Here is a 20,132-nt window from a genome sequence, read left to right on the forward strand (position 1 = left end):
AAATCACAAGTTTTGGCTGTTAAACCCTGGGGCCAGAAAACTACCTTTTTTAGGAACAGCTGAGGCAAGCTATGTTTGGTTGTCACTGTGTTTCTGTTAACATTTATTTTCAATGCCCGTAGGTGGGTCACATACTCCCTCATCGCCACAGTCCCCACCATGCCCTATTGGGTCACATCCGGCCTGCTTCATTCATGTACCTGCCTGGCTCTGGAAACCTTTGGACTGGACACCCCCAAGACCTCCTGGGGGCTCCCTGGGTTTCCATGCAGGGCTTCCACACTCCGCCCCACCACCCCTATCTTGGACGTATCCCTCCTAGTCAGCCACTCAGGCCTCATGGCTTCTGCCTGTACCCCGAGGCACACCACGGCTCCGCTTTCTCTTTCTGTACCCAACAGGGCTTTGGGGATAAGCCCCCTCATGACTTCCCCACGCACTGCCTTGTCCTCACCCCTGAATTAGTTTCATTATTCTCTTGTGTGTGCATCTGGGAGAAAGGGTTAGCAAGAAACATTTAATTGAAAGCTGCGGTTTCCCAGCATAGCAGCCGATGTGGTTTCACCAGCTTTGGGCAGGTTGATCTTTAGACAGTGTTGCAGGTTAGAATTTCCACAGTGTTTCTAAGAGAAAACGTGTCCCAAATTCCAAACAACTGAATTCTGAATGAATTGGATGACCAGTCCTTTCATAACTTGAGAACTGCACTGATCCCACTTCTGACCTGGTGGAAAGCTCATGGACTTTAGAGACACCGGGACTCGAATTTAAACCCTGGCGCTGTGTGACTTCAGACAAATTACAGAAACTCTTTGAATATGTTCCTTTATCTGTAAAATGAGGAGATAATCTTACTAGAGTGTGGGTACAAGGATTGAGCGAAAGTACGGATATACAGCTCCTAGCACAGTGGCTGGTACATAGTAAAGACTCATAAATAACAGTTAGTATATTGACCGTAATATAAGGAAGAATTAGAACAATCGATGATAGGTATTACACTTCTAAAATAACTTGTTTCACATAAAATTTCAATATAAAAGTTACATATTTTTATTTGGGGGGAAGGGGGAATTTAAAAGCAGAAAATAGAGATTAATCAAATTCTCTAAATTCAATGAAAACTACTATTAACATTTTGGTGTTTTTCCTCCCAATATGTTACTATATACATATATACCTTACAGTTGGGATTAACCTAAATACAATGTTATTTTATAGCCAACATTTTCCCTCAAAACGCAATAAGCTCTTTTCAGTAAAAATTCTTTACAAACGCTGGTTTTAAAGAACTTAAAATTTAAGGGAATTTTAAAACTATTCAATGATTTAACTATCCATTCCTTTAATGCGGGACATTTAGCTTATTTCCATTTTTTACTCTCATAAACAACACTTCCATATGAAATCCTGGAATTTTTGTTCTAATTTATATTTGTTTATTTACTTGCAATAGCTTCCTAGAAGGAGTATGGCCAAGTCAAACGGTGTGCACATTCTTAATCCTCTCGCCACAGTCAGCTGAGCGGCTCTTCAGAAATGCTGTAACAACTCACGCTCTGGGGCGTTTTTAAACTCCTGCTCTGAGTGCCCGCCCTTCACTTCCGCCCGGGAACAGCCGCTCTGCAGAGGGCACGGTGTTTGTTTCGGGGCTGCCCAGCAGGCACTGCCTTTTCCTCACAGGGCCCCCACTTCCTTTGGGGAATTGTCTCTGCCCCTAGTGCAGTCGTGGTGGGACTTCAGAGCTGGAAGGGTCCCCTGGTGGGAGAGGATGCTGTGGAGCGGTCAGCTGCGGCAGCGCGCACCCCGGCTCGGCCCCTTGCTCCGGGCTGGAGAGCAGCGCTCTGCGTCCCTGGGGCGCCCGGGGCTCTCCTTACGGGGAGTCGGGCCGGCGCTGGAGCCTTTGGATAAAACCTTGGCTATTCCCTTCCTTTCCTTCATCCCAAATTGGGGACAGAGAAGGATCTTAATCCCACAGGGCAAGGACCAGGGAAGGTGCCCAGCACCTGTCTGTTGAAAAGACCTTGGAGGGTGACAAACAGAGCCTGAAAGAGACAGACGGAAGGGCTGTAATACACACCATCTATCTGCCCTGGAGCCTCCTTCCCAAAGAAAGCCGCTGGAGAAACCCACTTGGGACAAGGTTTGGAGCAACACTTTCTGATGCCAGACTCATCCTGCCATCTAGTGGCGGCTAAGGGAGCTGGGCCGAGAGGAGCCCCTGACAAAGGGCCTTCAAGGCACGATGAACCCACAGTCCCACTAGTCAGGGGCAGGTCAGAGGGGGACTGGGAACAGCCCGTGGGCAACTCAGACCTCGGGGTGCTGTATGAAGGAGCCAGGGCAGGAATTACTCTCAGTAATAACTACGGCTACTGTTTATTGAGCACCTACTATCAGCCAAAGATCGTCCAAAGTGCTTCTCACACTTTCAATCCTTTAGTCCGCCCAGCAGCCCCTTATGAGGATGGGGAATCTGAAGCCCAGAGGAGTCGAGAGACTTGGCCAAATTCACACAACTAGTCATTGGCAGAGGCAGGACTCACATCCGGCATTATCAGACTTCATACCTTGGGTTTCTAAGAACATTTCTAGAATCACAGAGAGATGTCTCCTTCTGCATCATTTCTGTTCCATCACCCCCAACCCATCCCCAAGATGGCAGAGGGTGGCTTCTTCACTGCAGGGTGTGCAGCCCCATTTCAACCTTCTGGGCTTCTCTCACCTCTGAGCAACTCCCGAGGGAAGATTTCTCTCCCTCAGCTGGGAGACGGTTGGCGGGAGAGGAGAAGCTGGGGGTGGCGTCCCTTGCCCACTGTCAACAAGTAAGTAAGTGTTTGAGACTTACTTTCACAGTCGTTCCTGTCGTTGGTTGTGTGAGATGGGGATGCAAACCAGGCCCCTAAAAGGCACAGTCTCATTTCAGATCGGCCACTGTAGAGTTTGCTTCTAAATCCAGAAGGGGTTCCTCATGCTGTCCAGGAACAATGGCGGGGCTGGCACAGAGCTACCCCAGCCTTACCCAAAGGCTGAAAGAACCAACCTGGCACCCCAGTGAACACACAAGGGGTCAGGGGACCTGCTGGCCTGCAGACACTCTCCAGTTCATGGATGCTGAGGTTTATTTAGGAAAAGGCAGCCATTCTTCCTGCCTGGTCTGCTTGGATGAGTAATAAACCACTTATTTTCAGTTTAGAGTTTTGGTTTTCTTTTCCCTTTTTACAAATTATCCAGACTTGTCTCTCACAGTTGAGAACTGGAGCTGCATCGAGTTGATTGCTCAGCAGATGAGGAGAGAGCACTGTGAAGAGGAGAGTGGTCCTCAAATGCACCGTGACTGTGATTTCTCCAAGAATCAGCATTTGTCTGCAATAACTTCAACCTCATTCATTCAACAAAGACTTACCTGGATGTCTTAAGAGACCAAAAAGGCTATGTTTGGAATTGCCAAGGTTCCTCCTATGAGGAAGATCCTAGGCCACTTTGTCCCCTCACACTGGCACCACCATCCCCTCCTTGCTCTTCTGCTCCCAGTGCTGTACACTGCCTGCCTCAGAGCAGTGGGGCTCACCTCCTGTCTGAGAGGTGGACAACCTCTCACCCTTCAGGTATCAGTGGCTGGTTCTTACCACTCTCCAACCTATGCACCTGTTTATTCCCCTTTTCCTATAATGATGTGATCAATTAACTCCACTCACTCATTTAGTCAATCAACATTTATTAATCACCTATCAGGGACCAGGCACCAGGATACAGAGTAGTGCAAGTCTCTCACAGCTAAGAGGAGCACAGTAAGTCAGACAATTACAACACGGTGTGGAAACTGCTGAGCCAGAGACACACGAAGAAAGGGACGATGGGGCCCTCCAGTCCCCTCCTCTTTCCACTTCTCCACCTTTAGCCAACCCTTGCCTCAGCACCTGGCCTTCAGCCACTGCAGAGCCTCTGGGTTTCACTTGTAGCTACATGGTTACATGGCCCTCTTGCCCTGACATGACACAGACCCAACCACAATCTGTAATGAGCCATGGCAGCCTTTGGAGAGTGGACCACTCCAGCAAGAAAACAGGAGGGGAGAGAAGTCCACAAATGCATCATTGGTGCTGGTGCTAAAGACCAAGTTTGTGGAGTGGATAAATGAAGGCTTGATGAATAACTGAGTGATGAGTCAACTGATGATGGAATGAACGAAGCAGAGAACAAACTTCCAACCTTGAAGCCAAACTGACTTTAGAGTTTCCAATACTTGTGCTGGTTCATTGAACACCACAAAGTCCTCTCCAAAGATTTTTGTTGTAAGGAATTGAAATTACAGAATAGTTCCCTGAGAATGTGGCAATGCACCCGAGGACACTGGAGCTGCCTAGTGGAGTTTCCGAGCCAGGGCTCAAGGTCACTTTCGCAGCTGAGTGGCCCCCCATCCATGTGAGGGAGGAAGCTCCAAGTTCCTCGGGCCAGAGCTTTCTGAAGTTGGCTTCTGGGGAGAGAGAGCTACGAAAAGTGATAGGTTTGGGGCTTCTCACTTAACAAACAGGTGCTCCACCCTCATCTCTAGCTGGAAAGTGACATGTGTGTCACGTCACCACCGCAGTGCTTCCTGCCGAAGAGACAATTGCCGGGAAGGCTCTGGGGTCACAAACCATTGCATTCGAACATGTCATGTGAACGTAGAGGTTGTGCTGGAAGAGGACAAGGATCAGGGAGGAAGGAGGTTATGTGGTCAGGGGCCTGTTCGAACAGCTTAAATGCCCTTGAAGGCCCCCTTGTTCTCTGAGATAAACTGGCTGAAGCTTTTGACCTTGGGGTTTAGTCGGTGGGTGAGCTTGACATCACAGTCTGGCCTCGTTTGATAGAAACGACACATGTTGGCAATCTCCTTCCCTACAGGAATTCCCAGCTTCTCATACGCTTCCGGGGTCATCTTTTAAGAACAAGTGAAAACACAGGAAATGTTAGCACCCTCATTCAAAATAGTGTGAAAATAAATTATTCATCTCAATGATGATACAGGTCCATAATTCTTTAGCCTAACTCCAAAACCTAAGGAACTCTGAAGATTTTTTCATAAATAATTTGGCAGCAAACTGACTTTTCAGAACTAATTTAATGGCATAATGTGGTCTGAACTCAAGTGAAGCTAGTTGTGGTCTTTAATTATCCCAGCTAGTGGAAACAGGCATCCATGTTCCGCAGAGAGATTGATGTGTTTGATTACAGGTTCCTGCCCCAGCCCCTGCGGGGACGTTACCTACCACATGTAACCAGAACCAATCCAAAGCTGAACCATTCTGGAAGCTGGGTGGTTTCTGGCCCTAAGCCTCGTGGATAAGGTACTATGGACCTGTGCCCCCTTCATCTGGCCAGCTTTTACATACTTTTCCTCATGGGACTCCCTCAGCAGCCCTCTGAGACATTCTACCCATCTGGCCTCCACACGGTGTCGAGGCTCCCTCACTCTGACAGGTCTCTCTATCCTTCCCTCCTGGCCGATGTCCCTTCCATCATCACTTCCCTCCTTGATTAGAAATGGGCATCTTTTTATCTTTAAAGAGTGGCACCTGAGCTAACATCTGTTGCTAAGCGGTTTTTTTTCTTCTTCTTCTCCCCAAAGGCCCCCAGTACATAGTTGTATATTCTAGTTATAGGTCTTTCTGGCTCTGCTCTGTGGGATGCTCCCTCAGCATGGCTTGATGAACGGTGCGAGCTCCACACCCAGAATTCAAACTGGCAAAACCCTGGGCCCCCGAAGCAGAGTGCATGAATTTAACCACTCAGCCATGGGGCCGGCCTCAGAAATGAGCATCTTGACTTCAACCATCGCAGCCTCTGCCAGGGCCAGACCCAAGCAAACGCTGCCCATCACACACCTACTGACCCACCTTCTGGCACCTTCCACAAAAGCCACCCCTTGAGTCCCTCTGACAAAAACTAGATCAATAGTTCCACCACCTGCATGAGCAAAGACAATTTCTAGCTATCAGATCCAGTGTAATCTGTCTTTAGCCCCCAGAGATAAACTCTAACCTCCCTTTTCCACTTGGCCTTAGAAAAATGTGACAGACACAAACAACTTATATAAAACAATGGTTATCATACGCCATTTATAATAAGAAAGAATGAAGAACAAGCTACATGTCCAAAAACAGGAATGGTAACAAAAATTGTGGTACATCTAAGAATACTATGTAGTTGTTAAAATTAACATTTTTGAAGAAATTTAACAAAACAGAAAATTCTCATAATAAGTGTTAAGTGAAAAAGCCAGATACAAACTGCTACATATAGTGTTATTTTACTCTGATAAAAATACATATATAATGCTGTAAAAAGATGAGAAGAAAATGTGCCAAATCTTAACAGTTGCTGTCTCTGATAGATGGCACTACATGATTTTTATTTTCTTTTTTAAACTTGTCTGAGTTTTCTACAATGAGCATTTGTGATTTTTGAAATTAGAAAACAATTTTAAATTCAAGTGCGGCTGGAAATCCAAGACCTACGAGAGGATGGAGGGTGACTTCTAAAATGTCTGTCTCCTTGAATCTCTCTCCCATCCTGTCCTCTGATAACTGGTATCCCTCAGGAAACACAGGGATTCTATTCTGCAGAATTTTGAAGGAAAGAGATTGGTTCTGTTGGGTCTCACTCTTTGAGAGAACCGTGTTCCTTTTGGGGCTGGACAGACAGTTTCAGCCAGACCGGGGTTCCTGCTGGGAGTTCGTTCTGGGGCGCATGCCGTCACTGAATTAAACAGCCTCCTTCTCACCAGATGGGGGAGGCAGACCGTCAAGGCTGGAGCGCCACCTTGTGGCCTCATGCTTCCTTCCCCAGAGTAGCATTTGCTTCAGAGTTTTTCCCCTCTAGACGAGGGGCAGCGTCCTTTCAACTCAGACTAGCTACCAAGAACAGCACTAACCATTCTGTAGAACTCCCAGCCTCTAATGCCCTAGAACGTTTGACGCCAAAGAAGTTGCTGCTGCATTGTGAAACAATTAAGGATAGTCAGGGACCAGGTATGTGATTGAGAGATGCTGGGAAGGTCCTGAGCCACGTGAAACAATGTCCACCCGGTCCTCTGAGATGAACTCACACACACCACATGCCCCCACTCCCTCACCCTTCTCCCCTTCTTTCTTACAGAGTTCAAACCCCACAAGACAAAACGAATGTAAGACCCAAATGCAAATACCCTGGGAGAGGAGTCAATCTCTGAGAAGTAAATTTGCAGCCAGGTGCACGTGACTTTGCCGAGCTTCTCCTAAGTCCATCTTCTGAGTGGGGGGGCTGCCTTCTTGGGTTTGGGAGTAACCTCTTTTCTCCATGAAATTTTGTGTGGTTTTCAGTGAGACCCTCAGGTGTGGTTTTGTGGTGGGATTGACCCCTATAATAGTTTTCAAAAAAAAGACCTCTTAGCCTCCGCACAGCTCCACTGCCTGAGGCTGATTGGGGAATCCAGAAGCCCCTCACAACTCACTGGACCAACACTAACAGACAAAAACAAAAACCACCTTCTATCCCTGACTCTTGGAAACACTTTAGAACAGGGGTTGACAAATTTTTTTCTTGAAAGCCTAGATACAAATATTTTAGACGTTGCAGGCCATAGAGTGGTCTCTGTCACAACTACTCAACTGTATCATTGTCTCATGAAAACAGCCACAGACTTAACATAAACAGTGGCGTGGCTGAGTTCCAATAAATCTTGATTTATAAAAGCAGGCTTGAACCCTGTAGGAAGAAGGCACCTCTCCTCTGGAGAGATGTTAGGACTGGGTCGGACCTTGGAAATCATCCAAAGAACACCCTCATTTCACAGATGGGACCACGGCAGACAGGAAAGGCAGAGCTGTATTACTTACTGCCTGCCAGTTGGAGAGAAGGGACAGGTCCTCCTTTCAGCCCTGATGCTGTCTCTCCGAGGCCACACAAACCTTCCTTCTCAGAAACCCTGTCCTCTTTCTCCTTCCTCGCTTGCTTGGAGAGATGACTGGTAGTGTTCAATATCATCAACTCATTTCACTTTTCTCTAAAAGGTCTGTCCTAGCCACACTCTAGTCCAGGCCATTCCAGCCTGTTCAGTAATCGAGGGCTTACTATGTCCTAAACCCAGTGCCAGGCACCTCCCATATATATCTCATTTCATCCTCATGACAATCCTATGAGGGGTATAATAATCTTTTTTAACATGAATAAACTGAGGCTGGAGAGCTTAAGTCACTTGCCAAGATTCCACAGGTACATAAGTGCAGGACCAGGGTTTGCTTGCTTCCCCAGACTGCCTCTGGTTCATTTACTTTGATTCTAGAATTCAGCTAAGCCAGCCCCATCACTCTCTCCACCTATACACAGTCTTGCCCACCCTCAAGGACCACCTCCAGGCCACTTCTTCCATGAAGCCTTCTCCTACCCTTGTCTGCTGACCTATAGCACAGACAGTGTAGACAACACAATTAAGCACCTCCAGCGTTCTGTGTTGTACTGATCTCTGTGACCTCATGTGCATTAACACTTTCACCCTGACTCTGTTGTAAACTCCTCAAAGATGGCTCTAGGTACGTAATAGAACCTGACATATACTGATCACATGCCAAACACTATGCTAAGGCCCCTGACTATATTCTAATGTTCACGAGAACAGCCCATGGTAGATGCTATCACCCCACTTTACAAGTGAGCAGGCTGAGGCTCAGAGCGAGTGAGCACCTTGCCCACCCCCAGGGAGCTCCGGCTGATTGGAGATATCAGCAATGAGTGCTCATGAAAGGAGAGTTGGGATGGTGTATGTGAAAAGCTTGGACCTCAGGCTTCAGATTCTAAGTTCTTTCCACCCAAAAGTAATTTCACCTTAACAAGCTGATTAACACGAAGCCAAAGAAATAAAACCATTAGGGCAGGATTCAGATGCACTCACAGATGCAGATAGATTTGTGGAACTGGAATCCTCTTCAATTTCTTCTGAGCCTAACCTCAATGCTGCCCTAATCTGGCAAAAGTCTGCCAGAATTTGTACATTAGTGGGATGTGACCCTAAGTGGCCTCTCAAAATCACATTTATGTCTCCTAAGATCTCACCTTTGCATCTCGGATATCTTTCCCCAAAACCTTGGACAAAATATCAGCATATTGCTGTATGGTTAGCGCTTCTGCACTGAGACCCACGGCCTTGCCAACAAACTCCTCTGGAGAATTAAAAATGCTACAGACGACTGCTCCAACATCAGCAACAGAGATCCCATCCATCGGGACGTCCCCCATGGGTATTGCTAGTTAAGAAAAAACAAAGATAAGCATACTTAGTCACATCACATGCTTGGTAGGTCCCACCAACCCTGAACTAATCAACGACTTAAAGAGGATGGGAACACGATGCACCACTCAGTGGCCACCATCTTTGCACAGTTATAAAGGTGTTGTTGAGAAAATACCATAATGCCTGCATTTTGATTTAAAAAGGAAGAAAGAAAGAAAGCAGCTATTTACTAAGCATCTCTGTGTGCCAAGTATGATTAATCGTATCTCCGACCCAGACATCTCTGCTGAATTCCAGACTCATATGTCCAGTTGCCTACTCAACATTCTTGCTTGACCATTCAACAGACATTTTAAACTCAATGCACCCCAAAATGAATTCCTATACCCCACCCCCAACCTGTTTCTCCTACAGACTTTGCCATCTCGGTTAATGACAACTCTATCACTCTAGTTTCTCACGTCAAAAATCTTAGAGGCAGCCTTGATATTTCTCTCACCCCCCATAGTCTATCTTTTTGGAAGCTTTATTCATACTAGGTTCAGAATCCGACCATTTCTCACCATCTGCACTCCTACCACCCTAGTCCAAGCCACTATCATCTTTGACTTGGATTATTGCAAGATTGGTCTCCTTGTTTCCACACTTGCCCTTCTATAGTCTCTTCAACACAACACTAAGACTGATTCTGTAAAAACTAAAGTCAGCTCATGTCACATCTGCCCATACCTACCAACGGCTCTGTGTCTCTCAGAGGAAAAGCCAGTGGCTCACAGGACCAGGCCCTCTCTTAACTCTGGCCTCACATCCTACCTCTCTCCCCACCCTAGTTTCTCTGTTCCTGACACATTGGCTGTTCTCTCTGCCCAAAACTCTCTTCCCCTCATTACCCACAAAGCCCACTACCGACCTCCATCAGAAGGTGCTCGGATGTCACCTTCTCCAAGAGGCCCCCGATTGCCTTGTTGTAGTTTCACACCCCACCTCCTCACTGCTGGCACTCCTTGTTTCCCTCACTTTGCCCTGTTTTCTATAGCGCTCATCACCTTCTAACATACAAGGTTTTTCCTTATCTCTTTGTCTATTATCTATCTCCTCCACCAGAATATGAGCTTCTTGAGGGCAGAGCTTTGTCTGTTTTGAGCTGTTTATTACTGATTCCCCAGTAAGTGACTGGCACATAACAGTCCCTCAAATATTGACTGAATCAATGAATAGACCAACAAACACATTGTCTGGTTTAATCCTCAAAACAGCCTTGAGACATAGGAATATCAGGTGCTTTCCGAGGTTACTCAGCCAGCAAGCAGCAGAAATGGGTTCAAACCCTCATCCATTACTCCCAAGCCTGTGAGCCTCATACAGTGTGACACGGCCTCTTATAGATACCCAGAATGCGCACATCCTGGGGCTGGAATGCAGTGTGGACATGATCTAGCCGCAGCACTCAGTTTTTACATGAAGAAACTAAGTCTTCTGACTCACCCAGTGCCTCACAGCTAGAAAGCAACAGGCCAGGACAAGAATCAAGGGCTCTGAATTGCCATCCAGTATTAGAGTGACTTCAGGCTTAGCAGCCAGGGACTAAATATCATTCTGTCTTTTGTAGCAAAATTAGTTTCCTGCCTGAATTTCTTGTTAGGCAAAATGTCTGCTCATTCCTCACATTACATTATACTTGTATTTTATGTGTGTAAAGCAGTTGAACATTTGGAAGAACCCAGAGTCAAGTGTGTTCTGACTTTGAGGTTTGTTTTTATTTGAGGGTTGAGCTTCTTGGACTGAGTTTAAAGGAGCTATGGGACAGTGGTAAAGAATGTGGCTCTGGGGACAGACGGTCTGGGTTCAAGTCGCGGGTCTGCCTTTTTACTGATCTTGGGAAAGTTTATCTGTCCCTCACTTTCCTCATCTGTAAACTGGAGGCAATTAACACAGTGCTGGGCACCCAGTAAGAGCTCTGTAAATGTGAGCTATTCCTGTAGTGGAAGATGAGGCTCAGGGATACCTAAAGCCGAGTTCCACAGACTTTGGGGCCCCAACTGGGACTGGGTCCCAGCAGAACGTTAAGGCACCACCTCTTCATCCAAGGCCAATCTAGTCCTCAGATTACTATGTCCTAGCTCAAGGCCTGGGAAATGTCAGGTGAGCCAGCTTCTGAAACCTGGCAGAAGCACAGGAAGAAAGAGGGTTCAAGAGATGGATCCCATTCACACATGTATCTGGTCATTTGTTGAACCATTACCCAAGGCATCCGTGAGGGATGGCACGTGCTCTGGGCTCTAGCTCAGATCCACTTTGACTGCCACTACTTATCCCCTGGATGAGTCTTAATTATGTGCCAAGGAAGAAGGACTGAATTGCTGCCAATGATACTCCCATAATGCCTCCACTGCACAGAGTCGCCTCAGACTCTGGGCAAAGAAAATGTCCCCAAAGGGTAGGGGAGTGCCGGCCGCTGGACTGGCAGCATGGGAATTACCGGGAGTCTTTGTTAAAACTAACGTCTTCTAACCAGAACAATGGAAGGCAAGCAGGCTGGGAACCTGTCCCTGGGAGTCAGGGACCCTCTAGGGATTCCGACCATGGGACCCACATCAAGAGCAGAATGTTTTCCCTGTTGCCTCAAAGGTCAGATAGATCAGCTAGAACTGAAAGTCATCTTGTCCAACTTTCTGATCAGACATAAGGAAACTGAGGCTTGAGGTCACATAGCTAACTACTGTACTGATATAAAGAGCTGTCAGTACATTAAGACTGGAAATGTAACCCTTTCTGTTTCCAGGCCCAAACCCCGTGATATGATAGTGTCCACCGAAGAGAGCAGGGAGGGAAAGGGGGAGGAGGGGAAGGCAGGACAGCAGGTGTCTGGTTAACTCTCATGGCAAACTTCCATTTACCCAAGGTGTAGTAATCTCCGTCAGAGGCTTTCACGGGCTTCCACGTGGTGAGGAAGCTTTCAAAGTAAGCTGCCACGCGGACGCTGGTCATGGGAACACCAATGGACCAGAAATACTCCTCCACCTCTCCCTTTGCATCAAAGTGCGGCACCTCCAGCTTGCCACCGCTCAGGCGCTTCACGTTCTCCAGGGACCACGTGCTTCACACCCAGGCGCTTGGCAGCATCTGCCACCAGCTTTCCCTAAGGGACGAAGGCAAATTCTTTATATGGACGGCTGGATTTGCATATAGACTAGAGGGCAGGTGCTTGGGGCCTCTCCACACCCTCCTTCTCTTATTGTCCTCCTTGGAGAGGGAGCTCTTGCAGCATCAAAATATATTCAAGTTATCCTAGGAGAGCCCACAAGTGTGAGTGAGCAGAGGCTCCACTACGTCAAAATGCTGAACCGCATCAGCAGCTGAGAGGCAGCCTGGTGGGAACAGTCAGGGACATTTGCTCCTTCCTCCAGGCTATCAGTATCCTTGTGATCAACTGCCACGTTTATATATATATGAGGCTCAGGGATACCTGAGAAAGAAGTATATAGTAATGTTTTCTGATAATGGACCATATCTGGACACCATTGGGATATTGAGGGCATAATGGAGAGATATATACATACCCTCCATATACATATATGTGTAATATATTATATATACACACAAACTCACATATATATACATATATTCTTTTTGTGTTTTTAGTTCTAAATTTCGAACAGCACCTTCATCTCTCTCTCTCTCTCTTTCCTTTCTTCTTTCTTTTCACTGTTTCCTTCTTTCTTTTCCTTACAAATCTCATGTACCAGGCAGAGAAGACCTAAATTAATCTGGTTTAGTAAGTGACGCCGAGAAATGACTTGGACCCGTAGGTTTCAGAGTGAGTGAATATCAGAATTAGAACCAGAGTTCCTAAAATAAGCCCTTCCAGTCTCTCACTAAAAAACCAGCTGTAAGCGATATAATTAATTTAACAGACATTCCTGAAACAGTTCAATCCTGCTCCTAATTTTGTGAATGGTGCCATTTCTGCTAGAGGCTGATCCCATCCATTACATTTGGTAAATTTAATCTGCATGTTTTGCCTAATTTATACATATACTTGATTTTCAAATAGTAGCGTCCTGGAGGAAAGAAGTCAATCTTATAATGACAAAGAAGGTCCCTGGGCCCCGTGCAATAACTGCTCTCCAGAGATCACTTTCATCTCTTTTACCTGCTGCTTTATTTCTAAAGAACATGTTTCCACTGATAATTCTTGATTGTTTCCGTTGAAGATAGCATCTACCGCATTCCTACTATGAACGATGAGCCCTCATCTTTAGCACTCTCTCTCAATTTCTCCTTCTCTCTCTCTGACTCTCACACACACAGAGCCCACCACCGCCATCACCATCACACGTCTACACCGTTCTCTTTTTTCCATCTTCCCAACATCATACCTTTGGGCTAGATCAACAATGAGCGCTTACACACAGCTGAAGCTGAGCCACGTGACATTCTATGGTTACTTTTACTTTTTCTACAAACTGTCCTTTTCCCTGGAGTTAATCATTGTGGGTTTATTTGCTTGTCTGTTTAGTTCTTTTCTATGTACCCATTACTAATTCATCCCAAAATTCTCTGTCAGAATGTACATACACTCACTACATTTTTCTTCTTCCCGTTTCTCTCTCACAATAACCTTGATTGGTGGGGTGTGCTTGCTGCCCCCTCTCATATGCCATCTAAAAACAAATTGTCAGAATCAGAGAATCTAATCACTGGCTCTATTACATGGTCACCTCAAATATCCAGGGTCTTGAGATTGGGACAAGTGCCACATAACACTGACTTCACAATCAAAGACACCTCTAACAAGTGCAAGTCCATACACTTCATAAATCCTCGACAGATGCTGTGGAGTGAGGCTTATATTTTCGCCCAGACTGAAGCCGAGCCCCTTCCAGGAAGGACAGAGTAGCCAGGCAGGGTGAGAGGAAGGGCTCAAAGGTGGTTCTCACCTGACATACTTCCTTTTCTTTGCTGAAATGCTCCCAGAAGTTGGTCACCAGGAAGGCCCCATAGGTACCCTTCAAGGCCGCTTCCACGGATGCTTCATCATCTAGGTCCCTTTTGAGCACTCGATGCCCAGGTCCCAGAGCGCCTGCGCCTTTGGTTTAGTCACATCTCAGGTCAGTGCTCTCACGGCAAACTTTTTGCTCTCCAAAATGGCCCTGGCCACAGAGCCACCCTGAGCTCCTACAGGATTGGAGAAGAACAAATACAGGAAGGATCAGAACAATGTTCACTGAAAGAAGTTGGTTGGGAAATCCCATTATTCAGTGGAGAGCTGCTGGAGTAACCACTTCAGGAGGTACCTCCATGGCTTGCAACAGTGGCTTTCAAACTAGGTTTCTCACAGCCTCTTCAGAGGTACCTTTGCAGAATCCATGTGGAGAGAAAGAATGGGAGAGACTGAAGGCAACAAGGGAGCCAAGTGAGCACGGCACCAGACGTTCTACCCTGGATTCATAGGGGCATTCTAATCTTATTTGGTTATAGATATTATTTCGAGGTTCTTCGTACAGTTTTATTTTCAAAAGAGGTTCATATGCTATATTTTTTTAAAACGTTGAAAACTCACAGAAGATTCCTTTCATAGCATAGAAAGCCATTTATAATATGATCATTGCTTGACCAACTTATCCGCTCTATAAATATTTACTGAATACCCTGTGATATGTGCCTGGTACTGTGCTGGGTTACTGACATTTGAGATCCTCCATCAAATTGGTTGGATACCTGTCCTGAATATTTTGTGTGTGTGCCTTCAGAACTACCTCACCTTATCCATCCTTCTTAGTCAACCCTCGGAGGCTGACCTGTATGGACTCCATCAATGGGCCTTCTTGCCCTAAGGTTGGGTTTGGCCAAAGGGAGGCATCAGCAGGAGACCCGAGGCAGGAGGACAGGCCACCCTCTGCACGTTGCTACTCTCCCCAGATTCTGCTCATCTCTCTTGCCCTTTGCTCCTTCCTCCTGTTGCTTACTTATTCTTTATTGCTCTCTTCTCCGTCCATCTTTATGAAATCTCCTCAACTTCTCTGAAAGAGTGTGGCACTTCTCTCTTGTGGCACCCAACTGAGACACCACTGATAACTCTATCTTTCTGCCGTTCAATGAGCTCTGACTTTGCACACAAAGCTCTGCTAGTAAATATGAACAGATAGCCTAAGTTCACCAGTGGTTTGAGGAAAGCCTCCAGAATGAAAGGCAAAACCAGAATAAACAAAGTGATAAAAGGAAACAGAAAAAATGCAGGGATCACGAGAAAAATTTAAAAGAATCGATGTGGTCAGATAGGAAAAGATTTTACATTCAGAACACTACATCTGCATCCTATACCAATAAAAAGGGAGCAGCCATGAGAGAAGGAGCATTCAGAGACAAGAAGAAGTTCTCAAAATTTAAATTATTGTCTCAGAAATAAATTCCCAATAGAAAAAGTTGGAGAAATCTCCTACCATTTGAAGGGTAAAAACAAAGAAGAAGAAAATAAGAGAGAGTAAATGGAGAATCAAGCCTGGGGAATTCCAGGATGAGATAATAGAGAAAATGAGGGTATGGAAATTATCAAAGAAGATAATAATTTCCCACGGTCCAAGGATATGGACTGAGCTTCCATACAGAGGGGCCACTCAGTGTCCAGCACAATGGATAAATAAAGTCCCGTTTATGTACATCATTGTGAAATTTAAACATTGGGGATAAGAAGAGCTTAAAAACTTCTGGGAGCAGAGACGGTCAATTCAAAGGTGGGGAATAAAAATAGCACCCGATTTCTTTCTAACATTGGAAGCAACAGAGTAATGCCATTTGAGGGGAAATTAATTTCTATTTAGAATTTGAAACCTAGCCAAACGAGCAATTAATTCTAACAACTCTACATAAAGACATTTTCAGACACTCAGTGTCTCAAAAATTGGACTTCCATGCACTCTTTCTCTGTAAGCTACTGGAGGATGCGCTCGAGCAAAATGAGAATGTAAAGCAAGCAAGAAGAACCCAGGAAATAGAAACCAAACCCAGGAGAAAGGCGAACAGAATTATTAGAATGACGGTGAAGAGAAGTCTGAGGAGGACTGAAATAGAAAAAGGGAGCACTCCAGGAGGGAAGTCTACATGAGGAGAAAAAACAGAACCAACAGATTCATTGATGTGTTTGCTCATTTTGAGAGAAATTGTCTAGCTTTGTGGGAGACATTAGAGAAAAATGAGTGATAGGTACAAAGAAAACTAAGCAAATACAAAATTAATGGCAGGGAAAACAAGAAATTATGTAAGGAAAGAAAGTGCACACTACGTGACTCTAGTATGAACAATAATTACATGGTAATAATAAGGGCCCGTATTAGTCTATCGTCCATACGGAAAACAAAATTGTTATAAAGTACACGGGGAGGGTAAGGAAAAGGAAATATGTCCTTGGGGCTGGGGATGTAAGAGGCTAAAGACAATGGATAACGTCTGAAATTGAAAAATCAAAAAATGACATATTATCACATTACTTAGAAACATGGAGACAAATACCAGTAGGAACAAAAGAGTAAGATGTGAAAAGGGGTGGGTAGGGGCTGCTGGGTTTCTTTATAAACCTTGTAGGACTACAAGACTTTTAAAACTATTTTATCCACTTCTATAAGAATAAGATTCAATAAAAAATATTTGTTGACTGTAGTAGTTTGCTAGGGCTCCCATGACAGAATACCACAGATTGGTGGCTTAAACAATCAAAATATATTTTCTCACGGTTCTGGAGGCTACAAGTCCAAGATCAAGGTGTTGGTGTGTTTGGTTTCTCCTGAGTCCTCTTTCCTCGCACTGCAGATGGAGAACCATCTCACTGTGTCCTCACGTGGTCCTTCCTCTGTGCACGCGAGCCCCTCCTGTCTCTCTGGGTGTCAAAATTTCCTCTTCTTATAAGAACACCAGTCAGATCAGATTAGGGCCCACTCTCATGGTCTCCCTTTAACTTAACTGCTCTTTGAAGGCCCTGTCTGCAAATACTATCACACGCAGAGGTAACAGGGATTAGGGCTTCAACATATGAACTAGGGGAGGGGCACAATTCAGCCCACGACATTCACCATTGTAATTATTACCTTATAACCCTATTACTAAACAGGGTTCTCCTTGAGGATAGAAGCTGTTTCTCTTTATCCCTGTTTGCCAACCATTTTCTCAGTCTAGTGCCTGGCGTATTGGCAGTTTCTATTTGTTGACTGAATAAATGAAGGAAATGGAAAGAATGACACCTCTGTGCTCTCAATTCTCAGCTTTGGTGGTAAACAGTCCTGGTTGGACCAGTGTGAGATGGAGAAGCAAATGACAAGGACTAGTGAGACAAAATAAGAGGAGCTCGACCAAAACCAGGATGGATGTCCTAACCACTCCCACGTTAGTGTTTCACTAAGACTCAAACCAGGAGAGGAGTTCCTTCATCCTGGCCCTGTTCCTCTAAACTAGCAGGACACACCAATAAACCTATCAGCTCAAAAAAGCAGCCCCCAAAGCACCCATTCTTGTCATACTCAGCTGTCCCACACCCTCCTCACTTATTCTGGATCGTGCCCTCTTGGACTCAGTTCCCTTGCAGGTGGTTCCAAGTGGAGAGTAGCGTTTGAATGGCAGGCCCTGGAGGGACTGCTCCGAGTCTGACATGCAAACACATATACAGGTAAGGGTTAACAGGTGCCCCTGTTAAATTTAACCAGGTATCTTGTATTTTTATCTGCTCTATCTGGCAAACTCTATCTCCAACACCTAAACACACCCAATGCCTCAAGGTTACTGAACAAAGTAGAAGAACTGGGCAATAAAGTAATCAGCTCACCCATTTAGCCATCTAGGAATCAACTTTCTGCAACTCTGACACGTCTAACCTGATTCCTTCAGGAGCGACTCCCAAGGCTCTTAGCCAACTGCCTAACCCAGATACCTAGAAAGCAACTCAAGTTGAATGAGACTAAACGGAGCCCCCAACCTTCCTTGGCCTTCTCCCCTGACAGTCTTCCCCATTTCAGTGGCTCACAACTCTATCCTTCCAGCTGCTCAAGCCAGAACAGTATCAAGTCCTTCTTTACTCCTTTCCGCACCTCTCATAGCTGGTCTGTTTGTGAACCCTGTTGACTCTCTTTAAGACAAACCCAGAATGTGACCACTCCCCACTGATGAGGATTATTTTAGGCTGGTTAATTTTAAAACTGCAGATGAGAAGCAGGCTCCGAGGAGCAGAGTTTGCTTGCCCTTGGAGAGACATTTGCACTTGTGAACGAAATCTCCATGCCTCCCCGTCTGCACCAGGAGGAAGGGGGGATGGCCTTATCTCTGGAAACTCTTAATCAATGCCAAAGGCAAGAACTTAAGTTGGTTACTGTCTGGCAATCTCGTGTAACTGATTTAGGATGGTGGCTTCTGACCTTTATTTAATCAGATTTGATTCTTATTTAAAAGTCATGGGATCACCCAATAGCCAGACCCCACCTGCACTGATACCATTTTAACTTTTTTTCATATTCTTTCCTTTGTCTTGTAAAGAGATGACTCACATACCTATGACTTAAAATTAGCCTTACACTCCACTCATGTTTGCAGCAGAAGCGGCGGCAGCAGCACCTCCTCCTGCCCGTGGGCCCTGTCCCCACGCAGCAGCTCTGACTGCCCATGGGTCCTGTCCCCATGCTATTCCACACTATTCTCTAAATAAAAGAGCACTACTGCCAGATCTTGAGAGTCCAAGAAATCTTTCTTTTGACTCCTTGGCTCACTGACCCCGCATCACCCACCACCTCACTGCTACCTCCCTGGTCTAAGCCATCATCATCTTGCCTGGCTTATGGAGACAGCTTCCTAAAAGGTCTCCTGGCTTCAGTCCTTGTTCCCTACACTCTTTTCACAAAACAGAAGCTAAAATGAATCCTTTAACACCAAAGTCTTATCATGTCACTACTCTGCTCAAAATCCTTAATGGCTTCTCATTTCTTTTGGGTAAAACCAACATCCTCACCATCACTCTAATGCCTTATGCAATCATCCCATTACCTTTTTTTTCCTGCTAAAGTCAGTATCATACCTGGCTTTTGAGAACTTATTTCTCACTTCTCCCAGCTTTAGCCCTTGCCTCCTTTCAGACAAAATCCCTGTCCTCATAGGGCTTATGTTCTAGAGTGGTAAGAAATCAAGGAGGGAGGACAGCCAAACAGTGCCAGGGTGGAGCAAAGTTGCAATTTGAAGTCTCGAGGTCTGGAAAGTGCTCATGAAGAGAGCGCCATCTGGGCAGAGGCTTGGATGATGACACGGAGAAGCAGTGTGGGTAACTGCAGGAAGATTATTCTAGGTTGAGGCAGCAGTTAATGTTTGAGGAACATGCAGAATAAGTGAGGGAGAGTGGGAGAAGACGAGGCCCAAGAAAGATCTTGCAGGCCATTAGCTGGACTCTGCATTTTACTTGGAGTGAGAAGGGAAGGTGGGCGTTGGAAGGTTTCGAGCAGTGGTATGACATGATCGGACAATGTCACATGGATCATCAAGAGGCTGAAACGAGGATGGGTTGAAGAGCAGTGGCCTGATTTGATCAACAGTTTGCAAAGATGGCTCTGGCTGTTGGAAAACGATTGTAAGGGAGGCAAAGTGGAAGCAGAGATGCCACTTAAAAGGCTCAGGCAGCTGCCCACGGGAGAGAAGTCCCTCAGCACATTCTACTAACCCTAACCCACTCCATCCTTTCAGAATCGCTGGAGAATGGGGGAGCCATGTCAATATCCCCTACATACCCACCGGCTCTCACACTTGCTCCTTTTGCCTGTCAGGGAGTGAGTGGAGAGTGGTCTCCAGAGTACAGCTGCTGTTAAAAGGAAACTACACCACCAAGTCAGCAAATGAGCAAGAAAGAGAAAATGTCAGT

At 45.7% G+C, this 20,132-nt stretch overlaps 1 protein-coding gene across 1 annotated transcript; it reads right to left on the reverse strand.

Moving 5' to 3' along the window:
* Positions 1 to 3,738: 3,738 nt before the first annotated feature.
* LOC124233227 (nmrA-like family domain-containing protein 1) lies at positions 3,739 to 12,389 on the reverse strand (the record flags this gene model as incomplete). The annotated part of the gene is given in 4 exon segments (XM_046650395.1): positions 3,739 to 4,921; positions 9,073 to 9,263; positions 12,148 to 12,338; positions 12,340 to 12,389. Coding segments are annotated over 4 exon segments (612 nt in total), but the record flags the coding sequence as incomplete, so codon positions are not given.
* Positions 12,390 to 20,132: the final 7,743 nt, after the last annotated feature.

Source organism: Equus quagga, unplaced genomic scaffold (genome assembly GCF_021613505.1).
Source record: "Equus quagga isolate Etosha38 unplaced genomic scaffold, UCLA_HA_Equagga_1.0 163120_RagTag, whole genome shotgun sequence".
NCBI classification, from domain to species: domain Eukaryota; kingdom Metazoa; phylum Chordata; class Mammalia; order Perissodactyla; family Equidae; genus Equus; species Equus quagga.